This window comes from Lynx rufus, unplaced genomic scaffold (genome assembly GCF_022079265.1).
Source record: "Lynx rufus isolate CCGP_SWC_20201006 ecotype Redwood Valley unplaced genomic scaffold, mLynRuf1.p SCAF_11, whole genome shotgun sequence".
NCBI lineage: Eukaryota > Metazoa > Chordata > Mammalia > Carnivora > Felidae > Lynx > Lynx rufus.
This window is the reverse complement of record NW_025814825.1, coordinates 54,741,018-54,756,824: the sequence shown is the minus strand read 5'-3', so window position 1 is coordinate 54,756,824 and position 15,807 is coordinate 54,741,018. Positions and strand designations below refer to the sequence as shown.

The 15,807-nt window shown below is 54.1% G+C and overlaps 1 protein-coding gene across 1 annotated transcript in view; it reads left to right on the top strand.

The window, feature by feature from the left end:
- The first annotated feature begins 254 nt into the window (after window positions 1-254).
- HSPA12A (heat shock protein family A (Hsp70) member 12A) overlaps window positions 255-15,807 on the top strand; it is a 69,573-nt gene continuing 54,020 nt past the window's right edge. Inside the window, exons 1-2 of the mRNA XM_047072440.1 lie at window positions 255-367; window positions 447-645. Coding sequence (XP_046928396.1) covers window positions 255-367; window positions 447-645 — 312 coding nt within the window. The remainder of the gene's footprint in view (window positions 368-446; window positions 646-15,807) is intronic.

Below are 15,807 nucleotides of genomic sequence, written 5' to 3'. Positions count from 1 at the left end.
GACGCCGAGCCGGGCCCCGCGCCTGCTTTCGCCGGCCTTCCCCAGCCTGCCGGGCTCGGCGGGGCGGGGCGCGGGGCGGGCCCGGGAGGAGCGCGGGGAGGAGTCCGGGCTGCGGCGGCGGCCGCGTCACAGCAGTGCTCCCGCTGCCCCGCGGCTCAGACCCGGCCCGAGTGCCGCCGAGGACGCGGACCGGGACCCGCACGGAAACAGGGGCTGCGCCGGAGGTTCCTCTCGCGGGCCGGGGCGGCGCGACCATGGCGGACAAGGAGGCCGGCGGCGGCGACTCGGGGCCCCGAGGTGAGCGCAGGGCGCGGGTCCTGCGGCTGCGGCGGGGCGGGCCGGGCGGGCCGGGCGGGGGAGGCATGAGGCGCGCTCCGCCCGGGGCCCCGAAGCTCCCTCTCGGGCCGCGGGAAAGTGGGCGCACACCCCGCAACATCTTGCCCCAGCGGGGAGGGCCGGGGTCAGCGCCGCGGCGGGGCAGGGGGTCCTGGGGGCCGCCTCCGGCCCGCCGGTCACGTGCTGCGCTCCCGGCCGGGGTGCGGACACTGCGGCGGGGACCGCAGCCCCCGCCCGGGCTCTCTGACCATCCCCGTCGTGGCGGGCGGGGGTGGGGGGCGCCTCCTGCGGGGCTCTTTGCGAGTCCGGGTGAGAACCTCCCCACCGTGTCCATCCCTTGCGCGCCGTGCGGGGACGCCCGCGCTTGCGGAGTAAAGGGCCGGCCGCCGGGTGGCCCCGAATCCCCAGCGGCTCATTTCCGTGACTCAGCGAGGCGGGGGTGGGAGCCTGGGGCAAATCGAGGATTTGGAGCTGTCCCCTCGCCCCTCGGAGGTCGGACTTAACAAGCCCGGAGTGGGGGCTGCAGCTCCAGGCTGAACTGCAGCGCACAGCCCGCCCCGCCCATCCCCAGGGATTCTGCGGGCTGTGGAGGGGCGAAGCGGCGGGGGCTCGTCCCCTGGTTGCCCGGGCCGGGGGGAGGAAGGTGGCGCCCAGCGCCGAGGACGAACGCCCGCATTTTGCAAATGTGCCGTGGCTGCTTTCTTTGGGGAGCGAGGTTAGGGCTCACGTGGGGCGGGGGTGCCGGGTAAGGAGCGAGAGAGGACCGGGGAACGGAGGGAAGAGGAGGAACAGCTTTTGGAGCCCAGGGCTGTAAATCATGGTTTCGCCAGCCGAGGGGACGGCCTGGCCAGGATCGTGGGTCCCAAGTGGGGAAAGTTGGGCGCACGGAGACGCCGCGCGTCCCTGACCGGAGGGGCTTTGGCAGTAGCAGCCGCTGGAGGGGAGCTGCAGGGTAAACCGCCTGGCGAGGATGAAATTAAAATGTCTCGGAAGTAAGGGAAATTCATCCAGGAAAGGCCCTGCGGGGACCTCAAAGCTGGGGAAACTGAGTCAGGTGGCGGCGCAGACACCATGGGCGGGGTGCTGGCGGTCTTGCTGTCTGTGGCCTCGGCCCCCGCCCTTTGCTGCGCTCCGAGCGGCACCTGCCCCCTCCCCAGCCCATTGTTCCTGCAGATCTGGGAGGTGCCTCCCTACACGGCACTGCAGTAGTGGGGGAGTGCAGGGGGAGGGGGACATCCTGACAGAGCTCACTCTGGGGAGCAGCCTGGGAGCGCCCAGGCGGGGCCCAAACACACATCCAAATCTCCCCCGCCCCTGCTCTTCCCCAGCTGGCAAATGCAGTTGTTGGGCTGGTGGCTTTGTCTGGATATCACTCAGCAACTGGACTGATTTATTCCCCCCCCCCACCCTTTTCCTTTAAATTGGAAAAAAAAAAAAAAAAGGATGATAGGGAGGGACATCGGAATTGCCAAGAATTGCTAAAGCGTAAGTTAGTGAACCAGTTTCTTGCCTCTCGTGCTTCGATAAATAGTGAATGGCTGTATCAAATGCAAGGTTGGCCGTAGGGTGTGTGCAATCAGAAAGAGTGAGCAGGGACTTGCTCCCCCCGGCCTCCTCCCGCGTCATTTTGTCTTGTAAAATCGAATTCAGCACCCCTCCCCTACACGCATGCACACACAGGCACTGTGTGGTTGTCTCTCCTCAGGCTGGGAGAGCTCCCCATCCAGGACGGGGAAACACATGCTGGGTGTCCCGGGCCACCTGGCACCGTTCGCCCGTGTCTATTCTGGAGTGTTTCTTCACTTCCAGTGATCTGCAGTTCAAGGCAGCCAGTGAGAACATCCGACACACGGACTTGGGACACACGGCAGGCTGTCCCTGGCAACTTGCTGCTTCTCTCTTGGTTCTCATCCCTTCATCTCTAAAATGGGAGATATTAATAGTATCTCATAGGAGCAGAGCTCACCCACCAGCTAACACGTCTATTTCTAAGGTTTCCTCACTGATTATTCTGTGCTGGGCAAAGAGCATACCTTATTTTGTTTGTTCAAGCCTCATCAGATCTGTTACCAGCATTCCCCTTTCCGCCAGGCAGGAAATCTAAACATAGGTTGAGCGACCTATGCAAGGTCACATATCTAGGAAGTATTGATTTGGACTCGGGCCATCTGATAATAGGGCTCTCGCCCTTCACTGCCATCCTGTGTAAGCCCTGTGGGTGTGGCCAGTGATTACTACTCTGTTAGGGACAGAAAAATGGTGTTCTTCAGGGGATCATTTCGAGGATGCTTTTGGTGCAAAAGGATAAATACCAGAGCGATCAGACCGTGTTGGCTCTTGGGAGCAGTGGGAGCCCTGGGCGGTATGGCCAGAAAGGCTGGCCATAACATTTTTCCCAACAAAGCAAGTGGGGGTGGGGTGTGGGCGGAGTTGCCTGCGAAACGAGAATGTTGGTAGTTGTGGAAGCTGGGTCATGGGTACACGGTGGTTCATTACTATGCCCTTTGTATATGTGCGCAGATTTCCTTAATAGAACGTTTAAATTAATTTGCAAAACCAGAAGGGCCACCCCTTTATCTTTAGACCTTCAATGCTGCCCCCACCAAGACCTAGGTTGGTGGATCCAGGGAGCCCTAGAAGGATGAGATGAACGGGGGGGGGGTGGTTCAGGCTGAGCTAGCTCCTGTGGTGACCCAGGCAGGGATAGGCATGGGCAGTGGACACCTCGTCATATGCTCCAGGGTGGGGATGGGGTTAGGCAGAGGAACAGCAGGCAGGGGGCTTGCCTGTGTCCCGGGGGGTCCCTCTGGAGGCGTCGCGTTGGACTTTGGAGATGGGATTCTAACGCCCTAGCAGTTAAGCATCATAAAAATAAACATTTTAAACACTGACATCTATCGAGGACTTCGTTTATGCTGCAGTCTGAAAACACCAAACGATTTCGTGTGGCCCTGGCCAAATCACCTTTGTTATTGAATGGCTGGCTGGGAGAGAGTCCCCGTTACCCCCATTTCACTTCTGGAGAGAGCTGCCGGGCCAGCCTGGCACAGCTGGGAATGGGTTTGAGTGAAGGTTAGGAAGTGACCAAGCTGTCCAGCCTCTCTCAGCACATGCCTGGCCTGTCATAGGCCCTTAGGGAATCCTACTGAGTGTCCGAATGAATGAGCACACGACCAGTAGAGTGTGACTGCCCCACTTTCCCGTGGCCGCCAAACTACAGACGGAAGTGGAAGGGCACTGGTCGTGGCTCTCGAGGAGCTAAGGAAAGAGTTGAAATGGTGCTCTGGGTTTCACTGGCGAGGACTCTGACCATGGATCCACTTCTGTGTCTGTACTTGCATTTGAAGCTCTGTCCACTGCCACTGTGGTCCCTCTGTACTCCCTGTGCACGCTTCCCGCACCGTGTCCTGTGTGTCTCAGAGCCCGGGATCGCCTTTAGCCCTCAGGCAGTTCCCCCCGCCAGGCACCTCCTCTCTTTCCCTAGAAAACTCCTACTTATCCTTCAAAACCCAGCTCAGGTATCACTTCTTGGGAAGCCTTCCTAGGCTTATCCATCTTGGTGGTTCCAAAGTCTTCGGTACTGGCTGTTGACAATCTCAGCGAGTGTAGATGGAGTGCTCAAGACGTTCCAATTCTGTATATCCCGTTGACTCTTCCAACAACCCTATGAGGTTGTGTTATTATGACCCCATTTTGCCCATGAGGCGGTTGAGGCTTTTGAGAAATATGGTAATTTTCCCAGTCGAGGAATCAAATCACCCAGCCAATGAATGCTTGAGATGGGATATGAATCAGTCACAGACCCTAAAAGCGTGTGCTTTTCTCTTAATGCCTTTTCTCCCAGCAAGGGGGGAGAGGGATTATGTCTCTCATTTCCGCAATCTTAGTAAGGGCACATAGTAGGTGCTCAAAAAATGTCCTACTGTGTGTCGAATGAATATCAGCCAGTAATCCCTAAGGGAACACAGCGGTGGGGAATGGCATCTGCATCCTGCCCACTCCTCGGCGAAATGGTGCTTCTAGAAACTTGGATGCGCAGGAGTGGGTGGAAGCTAAAGAGTAGGCAGGGCTCAGTCAATCCTGAAAGAGATGAGACTTTGATTCCAACAAGGGTTTGAGTGACGAGTCAATACCGTGGGGGCGAAATGCTCTCTCATCACATAAATAGGCCTCTGGTAGGGGAGGAAGCTTCTTTATTATTGCTGTGCATAATTAGAATGGCAGGGAGGAACCAGGGGCTTTAATGAATGAGCAGCATTCGGCAGGGAGGGAGCGCCTTCCACCTACAGGCATGTCTGGGCATGGAGAGCAGGGAGAGCCAAGGAGGGGACCAAGACGTGCGGGCACTGCCCAGAACCGACACTGGCCCCACCACAGTGGACTCTGCAAATCCTTGCTGCCTTCCTTTTATTGGAAATGACTCCCGATCCATGGCTCCGAGATGCACAGGTGACAGGTGCACAGGAGTAAGGGAGCAAAGTGGCTTTGGGGCCCAAAGTGCGTGTCAACTCCAGCTAAGCGTTCCTTTCCTGGTCTGTGTAAGGAGCACGTGACGCCTGCCTCGGTCTGTTGTGGGGCTAGTGCAGGTATCAGAGGGGCAGGGATTTACCAAGTTTTTTGCCCCGTAAGAGGAAGGGAGAGACGGCTTTCTTGCCTCTGTCTCCCAGATGTCCACGGGGATTGCATTGCCTTGTGTGGTGTGGCACGGGGTCCAGCCGCTCTGCTTTCTTTAGAGGCTAGGGAAGGTGGGCAGATTCCGCTTCAGTTTTTCTGATGTGAGGCTGTGTGGAGAACATGGTCAGGTTCCCGATGCCTTCGGACCTTCAGTGCTCCACTCTGACGCGACGAACACCTCTTTGCCGGCAAACACAACGCCTTGGATGCCTTTCCCCCATCTCTGCAGATTCCACTGGTGGGAAGCAAGAATGAAGGCAGCTGAAGGCTGATTCTGGAGCATGTAGTATTGGAGGCTACCCTCTTTGGCTCCTGGACATGCCCTGGGGTTAGTTCTCGATCCCAGCTGCCTGTTAGAATCACCTGGGGGAGCTTTGTAAAAGCCTTGATGTCTGGGTCTCCTCCCGGAACTGTTGTATCAGGACTTCTTTGAGTGGACAGCCGAGTTTGAGTTCCCACATATCTGGATTTCAGACTTGGGACCTCAGCATGAAGTGGGTAGAGGGCAGGACCATCCGACACCTTTCACTCCCCGTCTGTGTCTGCAGGGTTTGTAAGCACCAGCTCTGTGTTAAATGCTTCGCTTGTGTTGTCTCATTTAATCTTTAAGAACACTCCATGAGGTGGGAGGTTTTACACAAGGGGAAACTGAGGCTCAGAGGAATTGGGTACATTCCCCAGGGTGAGAGAGCTGGGGGCAGGAAGGGGTGATGTTAGAACAGAGCTCAGGGCCGTCAGCAAAACCTCCATGGGCACAGCTTATCCTTAGGGAACTTTTTCTCAATCTTCAGCCATTTGAGATTCATTTTCCTGATTCCACTGTATGTTCTGGCCACCTAAACTGTGATTTATTGATTACTTTTAAAATTCACCTGCTGGTTTTTTTTAAAAATTTTTTTTTCAACGTTTTTATTTATTTTTGGGACAGAGAGAGACAGAGCATGAACGGGGGAGGGGCAGAGAGAGAGGGAGGCACAGAATCGGAAACAGGCTCCAGGCTCCGAGCCATCAGCCCAGAGCCTGACGCGGGGCTCGAACTCACGGACCCCGAGATCGTGACCCGGACCGCGAGATCGTGACCTGGCTGAAGTCGGAGGCTTAACCGACTGCGCCACCCAGGCGCCCCTCACCTGCTGTTTTTTTAACAGGATTTAAGAGTCTTATTTGTGTAGATTCCATACATGGGACACCTGTGTCACTTGCCACAAACAGAAGGTAACCGTGGCGAAAATGTATGGAAACCCAAACACGGGCAGAACCCTTTAGCCACATGTGTTTTTCTTTGGAAAGCTTTGTGCTGAGGCTGCACTCTGGGTAAGAGGGAGACCAGAGAGTTTTACAGGAGGTCAAGGATACAGGAGCACCAGAGTGAGACATTCTGTTTTCTGGAAATCAGTCTCCAGAGGGACTTGAATGGGAAGAGAAGTGTTTTAGGAATCACCTGGGAGGGAGGTCCTTAGGATTTTCAGTCCCCGACCTTCTGGAATTAGACTTTCCAGGGAAAGGGGCCCTGGGAATGGATTTGCAAAGCCTGCCAATAAGACTTATAATTGGGGGGGGGGGGGGACTAGGGACTAAGCCACTCCCTCAGGGACTCTGAACTAGAATGTGCTGCTTTACATTGTCCGAGTCCGGGAGAGAGAATGATTCGGTGTGATTTTACAGAAACAGTCGGCTTGGATTCCAATTCTGACTTTACCACTTAGCAGCCTTGGGATTCTGGGCAAGAGACTTAGCCCCTCTCCCACCCCACCTCAGTTTCTTCATCTGTAAAGTGGGAATAATCAATAGCACCCATTTCAGAGAGGATTTTATCTATTCCCACAACCTCTGCTAAGTTTGTGGCTCATTTGCTGTTGTCTGTTATTATGTAGTATTATGAATCCTGTAGACACAGGTAGGGCATTTATCAGTGGCTGCATTTTCTCCAGAAGGCCCAGAGGGGAAAAGGGCTGGCCCGAGATCCCACAGCTAGGAAGGGGCAGAGCTCAGCCGGAGCCTCAGGCCACATGGCTTCTTGTCCGGCAGGCCTAGAACTTTGGAGATGAGCTGGGTGTCTCAGGCTGTGGGCCACACTTAATGACCATGTGGCCCCTTGCCATGGCTCTGAGCTCCCTGCTGGGCTTCTTGTTTGGGGCAGTAGTGGGGTTCAGTAGCCTTTTTGTATCCCTGGACTCTACCCAGGGCTGCCGACCTCTGCCCTCAGGTGGACCCCCAGTCTGCCGTTGGACGGGCCCTGTCTGTGTGCTGAGACTCCAGGCCTGGAGCTTTGCAGAGACCGTTCTGAGCTCTGCCGGGACCACCCCTCCTCTTCCAGCCTTGACCATGACCTGGCAGCTAGGGATGTCAGGTGGGGCAGCATATGGGCCTGGGTTTTATCTTGAGGGTGGCCACGTGTCCTGGTGGGTACCTCTTGGGCAGTTATGAGAAGTGAAATTCTTTTTTTTTTTAATTTTTTTTTTCAACGTTTATTTATTTTTGGGACAGAGAGAGACAGAGCATGAACGGGGGAGGGGCAGAGAGAGAGGGAGACACAGAATCGGAAACAGGCTCCAGGCTCTGAGCCATCAGCCCAGAGCCTGACTCGGGGCTCGAACTCACGGACCGCGAGATCGTGACCTGGCTGAAGTCGGACGCTTAACCGACTGCGCCACCCAGGCGCCCCTAGAAGTGAAATTCTTAATAGTGACTCCTTTCACTTTCTGAGTCTCCCAGTTTGGAAGATAAATTATGTGGTCGTGCTACTGAGCTCTGTCCTTTCCCCAGCCACGTGGGCCTCAAGTGGGACGGGAGAGGCAGGAGGATGTGGGGCCAAACCGGGTTCAGCCGTGTTTCACTCCTGGGTGTGATGCGGCTGCACCTCCATTTCTCCTTCTGTAAACAAGGGTGGCTTGGGAGCCTGCCCTGAGCTCCAGTGGGTGCTGTGAGAATCGAATGAGAGAAGATCAAGTTAAGGCTAAGCACGCGCCTGGTGCACGGCAGGTGCTCCCTACGCTGTCGTTGATTGTTGCCAATGACGGTTTGCTTTGGGAGTTGCCGGGGTGAGACGTGGGGTCTGGAGCCAGACTGCCTGGGTGCCACCCTGGGCCGTGTCATTTACCCGCTCCGTGGCCCTGGTAAGTTACTAAACCTCTGGAAGGCTCAGTTTTTCATCTGTAAGATATGGGTTGTAATCGTCTTCTTTGTGTGCTTTTGGTGAGGATTAAATGAGTTTGTATCAGACGAGCACTTAGAACAAGGCCCGTCATAAAGTAGACACTAAATTAATCTTAACTGCTATTATTAGCTGTTATCGTTATTATGAATAGTCCAAAGTTACATTCTTGTAGGCAGGAGGAATTATCCACTGTTTTAGTTTCCTATTGCTATTGTGAAAATTAGTGGCATAAATTTACTATCTTCTAGTCTAGAGGGTGGCAGTGAGTCCAAAGTGGGTCTAACTGAGCTAGAGTCAAGGTGTTGGCAGAGGTGTGTTCCTTAGAGGCTCTGGGTGAGACTCCACTTCCTGGTCTTTTCCGGCTTCTAGAGGCCACCTGCATCCCTTGGCTCCTGGCCCCTTTTGCCACCAAAAACATCACTCCAACCTCTGCCTCCGTTGTCACATCTGCTGTCTGCCTCTGCCCCTCCTGCCTCCCTCTCATAAGGACTCTTGTGTGAAGGCCTCTTTTGTGGCCCACCTGAGTAACCAGAACTGTCTCCCCATCTCGAGAGCCTCAGTGTAATCACATCTGCAAAATCCCTTTTGTCATGTAAGGTAACACATTCATAGGTTCTGAGGATTAGGCTACCGATGTATTTGGTGGAGTGCTATTTATTATTCCGTCTACGACATCCAGAAAGATTGGGGTCTTGCCTACATTTAGGAATATTATTTAGGGAGCCTCCAGTCTCCCTCAGGGATGGTCTAAATGTTAGGAACTGCCCTTTCTTGGTGTTTTATATCGGTTGGGTTCCTCTTGCCTCCTGTGTGATAACTTTCTGGAGTTTGGGTTGTTGGGTAGCCCTTGGCTTTTATTTGAAAGAATTTTTTTTGAACGTCTTTATTTTTGAGAGAGAGAGACACACACACACAGAGTGCAAGTGGGGGAGGGACAGTGAGAGAGGGAGACACAGAATCTGAAGCAGACTCCAGGCTCTGAGCTGTCAACAGAGAACCAGACATGGGGCTTGAACTCATGAAGGTGAGATCATGACCTGAGCTGAAGTCAGACACTTAATCGACTGAGCCACCCAGACACCTCCCCTCCCTTGGCTTTTAATCAATCCTGGTAGGGTCCTTGGGCACACTGCCACTTTGGGGATTGGTTTACCCCCTTCTCGGGGGCCTGTGAAATCACTGAGACCTCAGTAAAAAGATTTACTGGTTCCCCAGTGGGAAAATGATTAAAATATTAAAAATAAGTGAAATGTCTACAGAGCGTCACATTGCATTTGTGTTTGCTACGTAACAAAGCACCCCAGAATTTAGTGGGTCAAAACGGTAGCCGTTTTATTTGCTCATGGTTCTGTGCTATATGCTCCTTTTGCTGGTCTTGCCTGGGGTCACTCGTGACTGCAGCCATCTGCCGCCTCCACTGGGCTGCAGGGTCCGAGAGGGTCTCGCTCATGAGCATAGGGGTTGGTGCTGGCTGTCGGCTGGACTTCTTCCTGCACTTGGTCTTTTATTCTCAAGGAGCTGGCTTGGGCTTCGTTACATGGTGGTCTCAGGACAACAAGAGGATGAAGAACAGGAGGTTGCAAGGAAGGCCTCTTGAGAAGTTGTGTGCTGACTCCTTCTAGTGGTCAAAGCAGGTCTCGAGGCCCACCAGATACAAGGGGTGGAGAACGAGGTCCACCCCTTCGTGGGACGGGCTGCCAAGAATTGGTGGCTACTTTGCCTCCGAGTCAGTTTGAGTAAAATGACAAAAGTACACACTGTAAAGAATGGCATTATGTGTGAAAGCAGCTCGCAGGCTGGATCCGCTCACTTGTTACAACTTTCTGTGAATGTGTAGCGTCCAGAAGTCCGCCCGTTTGTAAATCAGATGTGACTCACGGTCGAATTATCTGGAAAGCAACTCCCGGTTATCTTACACTTGCAATTACTTGGTTGTTGGTCTATACAGCTCGTGTCTCCATGATTGACGGACAGGGAAAGGATGTTGTGCGGGGAAGTTGTGTTGGCTCACTGACAGTTTTTCCCAGCGTGTTTGTGTTTCGATAGATGGGGTGGGCTTTCTCATGAAGGAAGAGAAATAGGACAGGAATTAAAAAAAAATGCTAAAAGTCTACAGGTGCACCTTCCTTTAGTGCAAGTTGTGGCTGTTTTAGTATCTTTCGGCCCCCACCCCCCTCAGGCTGAAGGGAGAAGCTGAGAGGGCCAGGGAAGGGACTGGAAGGCATTGCGTTGTGAGAACACAGTGTATACAGGTGACACCCTGGGTAGGGTTTTTGATTGGGGTGAGAATGGTCTCTGTAGGAAGTGAGTGACCCTGGGCCACCTGGGTGGCTCAGTCGGTTAAGCACCTGACTCTGACTCAGTTATGATCTCGCGGTTGGTGGGTTCGAGCCCCACGGCGGGCTCTGTGCTGACAGCTCGCAGCCTGGGGTCTGCTTTGGATTCTGTGTCTCCCTCTCTCTCTGCCCCTTGCCTGCTCACGCTTCGTCTCTCTCTCTCAAAAAATAAATGTTAAAAAAAAATAAAAAAAAAAGAAAAAAAAGAAGTGAGTGACCCTGAGGCCCATCATCTCAAAGGAGAAGCACCAGTCAACGACTGACCCACTGGGGCTTTGGGTCCAGGGGCTGGTGCGGGTTACTCTGCTAGGGTATTGCTAGAGCCATGACTATTTTGGGAAAGCCTCAAGTGACAAGGTCCTGTAAGTCTTGAGCGACCTGCACCACCCCGTCTTTCCCATGAATCCTATTATTTTTAGCGTGCGATTTTGCAGAAGGTGAAGATTTCTGGGAAAACACACCACATTGTGGCAGAAATGCTCGTATGTCTGTTTGCTGCAGGATGAGTGCCCGCTTAAAATTATCTGCCCCAGGGGCTCCTGGGTGGCTCAGTCAGTTAAGCATCTGACTCGTGATTTCAGCTCAGGCCACTATCTCCTTGTGGGATTGAGCCCCGTGTTGGGCTCTGTGCAGAAAGCACGGGGCCTACTTGGGATTCTTTCTCTTTTTTTTTTTTCTCTCTGCCCCTCCTCCACTCACGCTTTCTTTCTCTTAAAATAAATAAATAAACGTAAAAATATATATATTTGCCCTGTTACAGAGCGGGGCCTCAAATGGTTCGGCCCACTGGAAGAGGTCCCTCTCGTGTCTGCACCTCGTTTTGGAGTATATACTAGCTGGACTTTTGTGACTGTTTTGCTTCTCAGATGTTTGGTATGTTTTTCGAGCAGTTTTGCTTACTGTGTTCCATTTTTGCCGTCAGGACCCAGAGGCTCTGGGAAGGTAGTGAGTTCTGTCGGGTGGAACCACTGAGCACCCTGACATCTCAGCGGGAAGTGGGTTTTGCCTGTGTCAGTTGTTCCCCATAAACTGGCACTAAAGGGATCCTCCTTGTTGCCTTCCGTGTTTCGTAAATAAGACCCCGTGGGGGCGCCTGGGGGGCTCAGTCGGTTGAGTGGCCGACTTCGGCGCAGGTCATGATTTCACGGTTCGTGGGTTCGAGCCCCGCGTCGGGCTCTGTGCTGTCAGGGCAGAGCCCGCTTTGGATCCCCTCCCTCCCACTCTCTCCGCACCTCTCCTGCTCATGCTCCCTTTGTCTGTCAAAAGTAAACAAACATAAAAACAAAAGGCCCTGCGGTCTTGTGGGTTTCCCTGTGACCGGGCACAGATTCCCGGTTCCGGCGTGGGACACGGATGATGTGGGTGCTAGTGCGCGGGTCTGCGGCCTCGGAGGCCACAGGCCGGCCTCTTTGTTTGTCCCCAGGTTTCCATGGGCTAAAGGCTAAATTCCTCTGGTCACTTCCTTCCCTTATTTTCCTTTTCTCCTTGTCCCTGAGGGGCCATCTCTGCCGGTTGGGATAAGAAACTGTTTACAGCACAAACGTCAGAAGTCCTGTTCCCAAAGCGGAGATGGAAGTTGTTGAGGAAACAGAGCCCGTCGGTGGCATTGACAGCCAAGTGGGAGCTGGTCGGCCACATGTCGGGGCTGGGCCTGCCCTCTCGCTTTACAGATGGGGAAACTGAGGTCAGGGAGGGCTGAGGAGACTGCTCCCAGATACTGGGCAAGGCCAGCGTAAGAATCCAGGTCGGCTGGCTCCCTCTGCACACTTCCCAACTGAACCCAGGGTGGTCTCAGAATCCTTCTTAACCCGTCAGTCCAGCCAGCCCCTCCCAATCGGAGACAGCACGGGGTCTACACCGCTTTGCCATCCGTAACTTAAAGACTTGTCCCTCCCTGCAGGAGTTACATTTCAGCGTTTGAAGAGGTAACGTTTAAGGTAGAGGACTAAAGGGTGCCCTCAGAGTGCCCTGAGTGAGAGTCCTGAACGGTAGGTCGAGCCCCAGGCGCCGCCTTCTCTGTTCGCTTGCATAGTTCCTCCACCGACACTGGTGGTTGCCTATTTTTTGTGCCAGTGTTAAGTAGGGCTTTTAGTTTCAGGTAACTGTACGTTTTCTAGTTAGAGGAAGCCAAAAGGAGATTTTGTACAGGATCGCAGGATGGCTCCTGGAACTCCCTCCGTGCCGGCTCTAGGAGGGAAAGCACCGGGAGCTTGGGGTTCTCCCCCCTCCCCACCCCGATCTCTTCTGCTTTACTCTGCTGTGGCCTGTCCCTCCCTCCCTGCAGGCCCAGTCTATGGGTGCCCCAGTCTTTCTCGCACCAGTCCAGATTCCCAGGGGAGGCCCCTAGGTCCAGGCATGATTATGACCTGTCCCTGGAACTGTTACCCCGGGCCAGGGGCTGGGGTCACTTGCTGGGAGAGGGGAGGAGCTGGGGGGAGCACCGTCCTGTGGTCAAGGAGTAATTGCCTCTTACAGACAGTTATGGTGCTAGTAACCGAGTAAGTCATCCACAGTAGGTGGTTCCTAGGTGAGGGCTGTGCATGCAGAGAGTAGATGAACGGCCTATGGGAAACTTTCTCATTCTTTTTTTTTTTTTTCAACATTTATTTATTTATTTGGGACAGAGAGAGACAGAGCATGAACGGGGGAGGGGCAGAGAGAGAGGGAGACACAGAATCGGAAACAGGCTCCAGGCTCTGAGCCATCAGCCCAGACAGAGCCTGACGCGGGGCTCGAACTCACGGACCGCGAGATCGTGACCTGGCTGAAGTCGGACGCTTAACCGACTGCGCCACCCAGGCGCCCCGAAACTTTCTCATTCTTAATAGCAACAGATAACCGATGAGGTCCTATTTTCCTTTCTTTTATGACTCAAATATAATAGCAGATAACAGGTTTAATAAAAAGCATTTCAGGGGCGCACGGGTGGCTCAGGTAGTTACACGTCTGACTTTGGCTTAGGTCATGATCTTGTGGGTTTGTGGTTCGTGGGGCTTGTGGGTTTGAGCCCCGCATTGGGCTCTGCACTGACCGTGTGGAGCTTGCGTGGGATTCTCTCTCTCCCTGTCTCTCTGCCCCTGTCCACTTGCTCGCTCTCTCAAAATAACTAAATAACTTAAAAAATACTTAAAAAAAGTTTCGGTGTCTGTCCTTGGCAAAATAACTTCATAATGCTATGTTAGGCAATTTGGGAGGGAGGTTTACTGGTTGGTAAGTTGAGGCACCGTGGAACAAGGGATTGGTAGACATGTGAGGGGGTGCTCTGTACCTTTGGGTCTTTATCAGCCGTCACTGTGGCCTCGTGATCAGAGACAGAAATGGGTGCGAGTAGAGGCTTTCAGCATTCTGTGAGCCAGCCTCCTAGAAAGTGGCAGTGACCTCAATAGCACACAGCGACCTAGTGGCAGAATAGGGTCATGCTGTCCCTTAGAGCAAACTAAAACTCTGCTTGTCTGGGCTGGGATACTGGGGACGGGGGGGAGGCTGAGGATACGGCTACTGGGGTGGCAGTACCTAGCTTGTGCGTGACGGTGGCAGGGGTACCCGGGGAAGGGTTTGGGAAGCAGGGGGTGGTCTGACCTAGGGCACCAGGCTTCTAGGGGCCAGTCATAAGGAAGACAGCGATCAGAGGTGCTGTAGACCCAGCAGAGACCTGATACTGCTGGAGCCTTGCCGGGTCCTGTTAGATTCATCTCGGGAGAGGCTGCTGTGTGTGTGTGTGTGTGTGTGTGTGTGTGTGTGTGTGTGTGTGTACGTACATATGCATGTATAAGTATTCATGTATGCATATGCATGGGGAGAGAGGGAGTAACAGAGGTGGAGAGGAAGGGAGACAGAGACGGGGAAGATAAAGACTAAGAGATGTTAGAAGCTTCTGGTAGGTCATCTCTTGTGGTTCATATGGTTCATTCAGACATGAACCCACAAGAATCTGGCTGGTCAGAGACACTGATTCTGCCCTAATGCTGTACTCCTTGGGTCTTCCTGAACGTTTGCTTGTGAAATTCCAAAGCACCACATGCTGGGGGACGGAGCCTGGGCTACTTTGGAAGGAAGAGAAGCCAGCAGGATGGGATTTATCGTGGAGCAGTAGGAATGCACTGTGGCCCACTTGTTATTTGTATCTATACCTCGTGCATTGAATGCATATTCATATGGCAACACAGACTTCCTCACTGAGTTATGTAATGGACATGTCTTCCTGTAGAGTAAGGCCTCGTGAGAATACAGACGCGCTGAAGAATGCAGCTGGGGTCCTGTTAAAATTGCTCCTCGAAAATCTTACTGTGGGGGTTGGGGGGCAGGGACAGTTTCTAATGAAAAATAGCAATGAGATTGCTATAAACTCCAAAGCAAACACAGAAGCCCAAAATACGATGACAGCAGCAGAGGGATGGCCCCCCGCTCATCCTGTGCCGCATCGAGGAGCAGTCTGGGATTTCCCGTCCCCAGACCTTCACCTCCTTCTGCCCGAAGAGCTCCTCCCTCACGCTGCTCCCCAGCCCCAGCTTACAACCGGTGTCCCTCTCAGAATTTGCAAATTGGTTTCCATCTGTGACTGTGCTTAGAACTCAAGGTGACCCTCCCTGCCCGCTTCCCCCAAAGCCTCAGGGCTCAGAACCCACAGGGGGGCGTGTGGTCATCTCCTGGACACTGCCAGCTCCAGGCTTGTGCTCAGATTTGGCAACTGAACACCGGGACTCTGACCAGATGTAAATGATTAAAGCCTCGGGCCGTGCTGGTTGGAAAGGTCGGAGGAGCCCAGCGGTAGAGCCAGGTCATCAGAGCCCAGGGTGAGGCCTGGGAGCCAAACAGAGACCCCCCCCCCCTCATCCCCCCCCCCGACCCTGCAGGATTCCTGCCTCAGCACCAGGATGGCCCACTTCAGGCAGGGCACATTTGGGGACATTGGGCGGTGTTGAGTATTGAAGCCAGAGGTGACCCCCATTAAGTGTAGCTTCACTCCCAGGCCTGGAGGAGGCCAAGGCCAAGGCAGTTCAAGACCCCCATTCCAGGCCAGGTCCCTGCGCTTCCGTCTGGGGGTCCGTGTAGAACTGCAGGGTGAGTTTAGGTCCGGGTTCCAGTCTCAGCTCTGCGGAGGCCTTGGGCAGCCTTGGAAATGTCCCTGAGCTTCTGTTTCCAACTCTCTGGGATGGAGCTGAGAAATAAAGCCTACCCCATGGGGCTGCCGGAGAGATTTGCCAGGGGGAGAGCTGCCCCCCCCCACTGGAGGTGGGAGCCCGGTGATCACGGGGAGCTGGTGGAGGTTGGGGTTCTGGTGTAGGAAAGAGAGGAGCAGGCAGG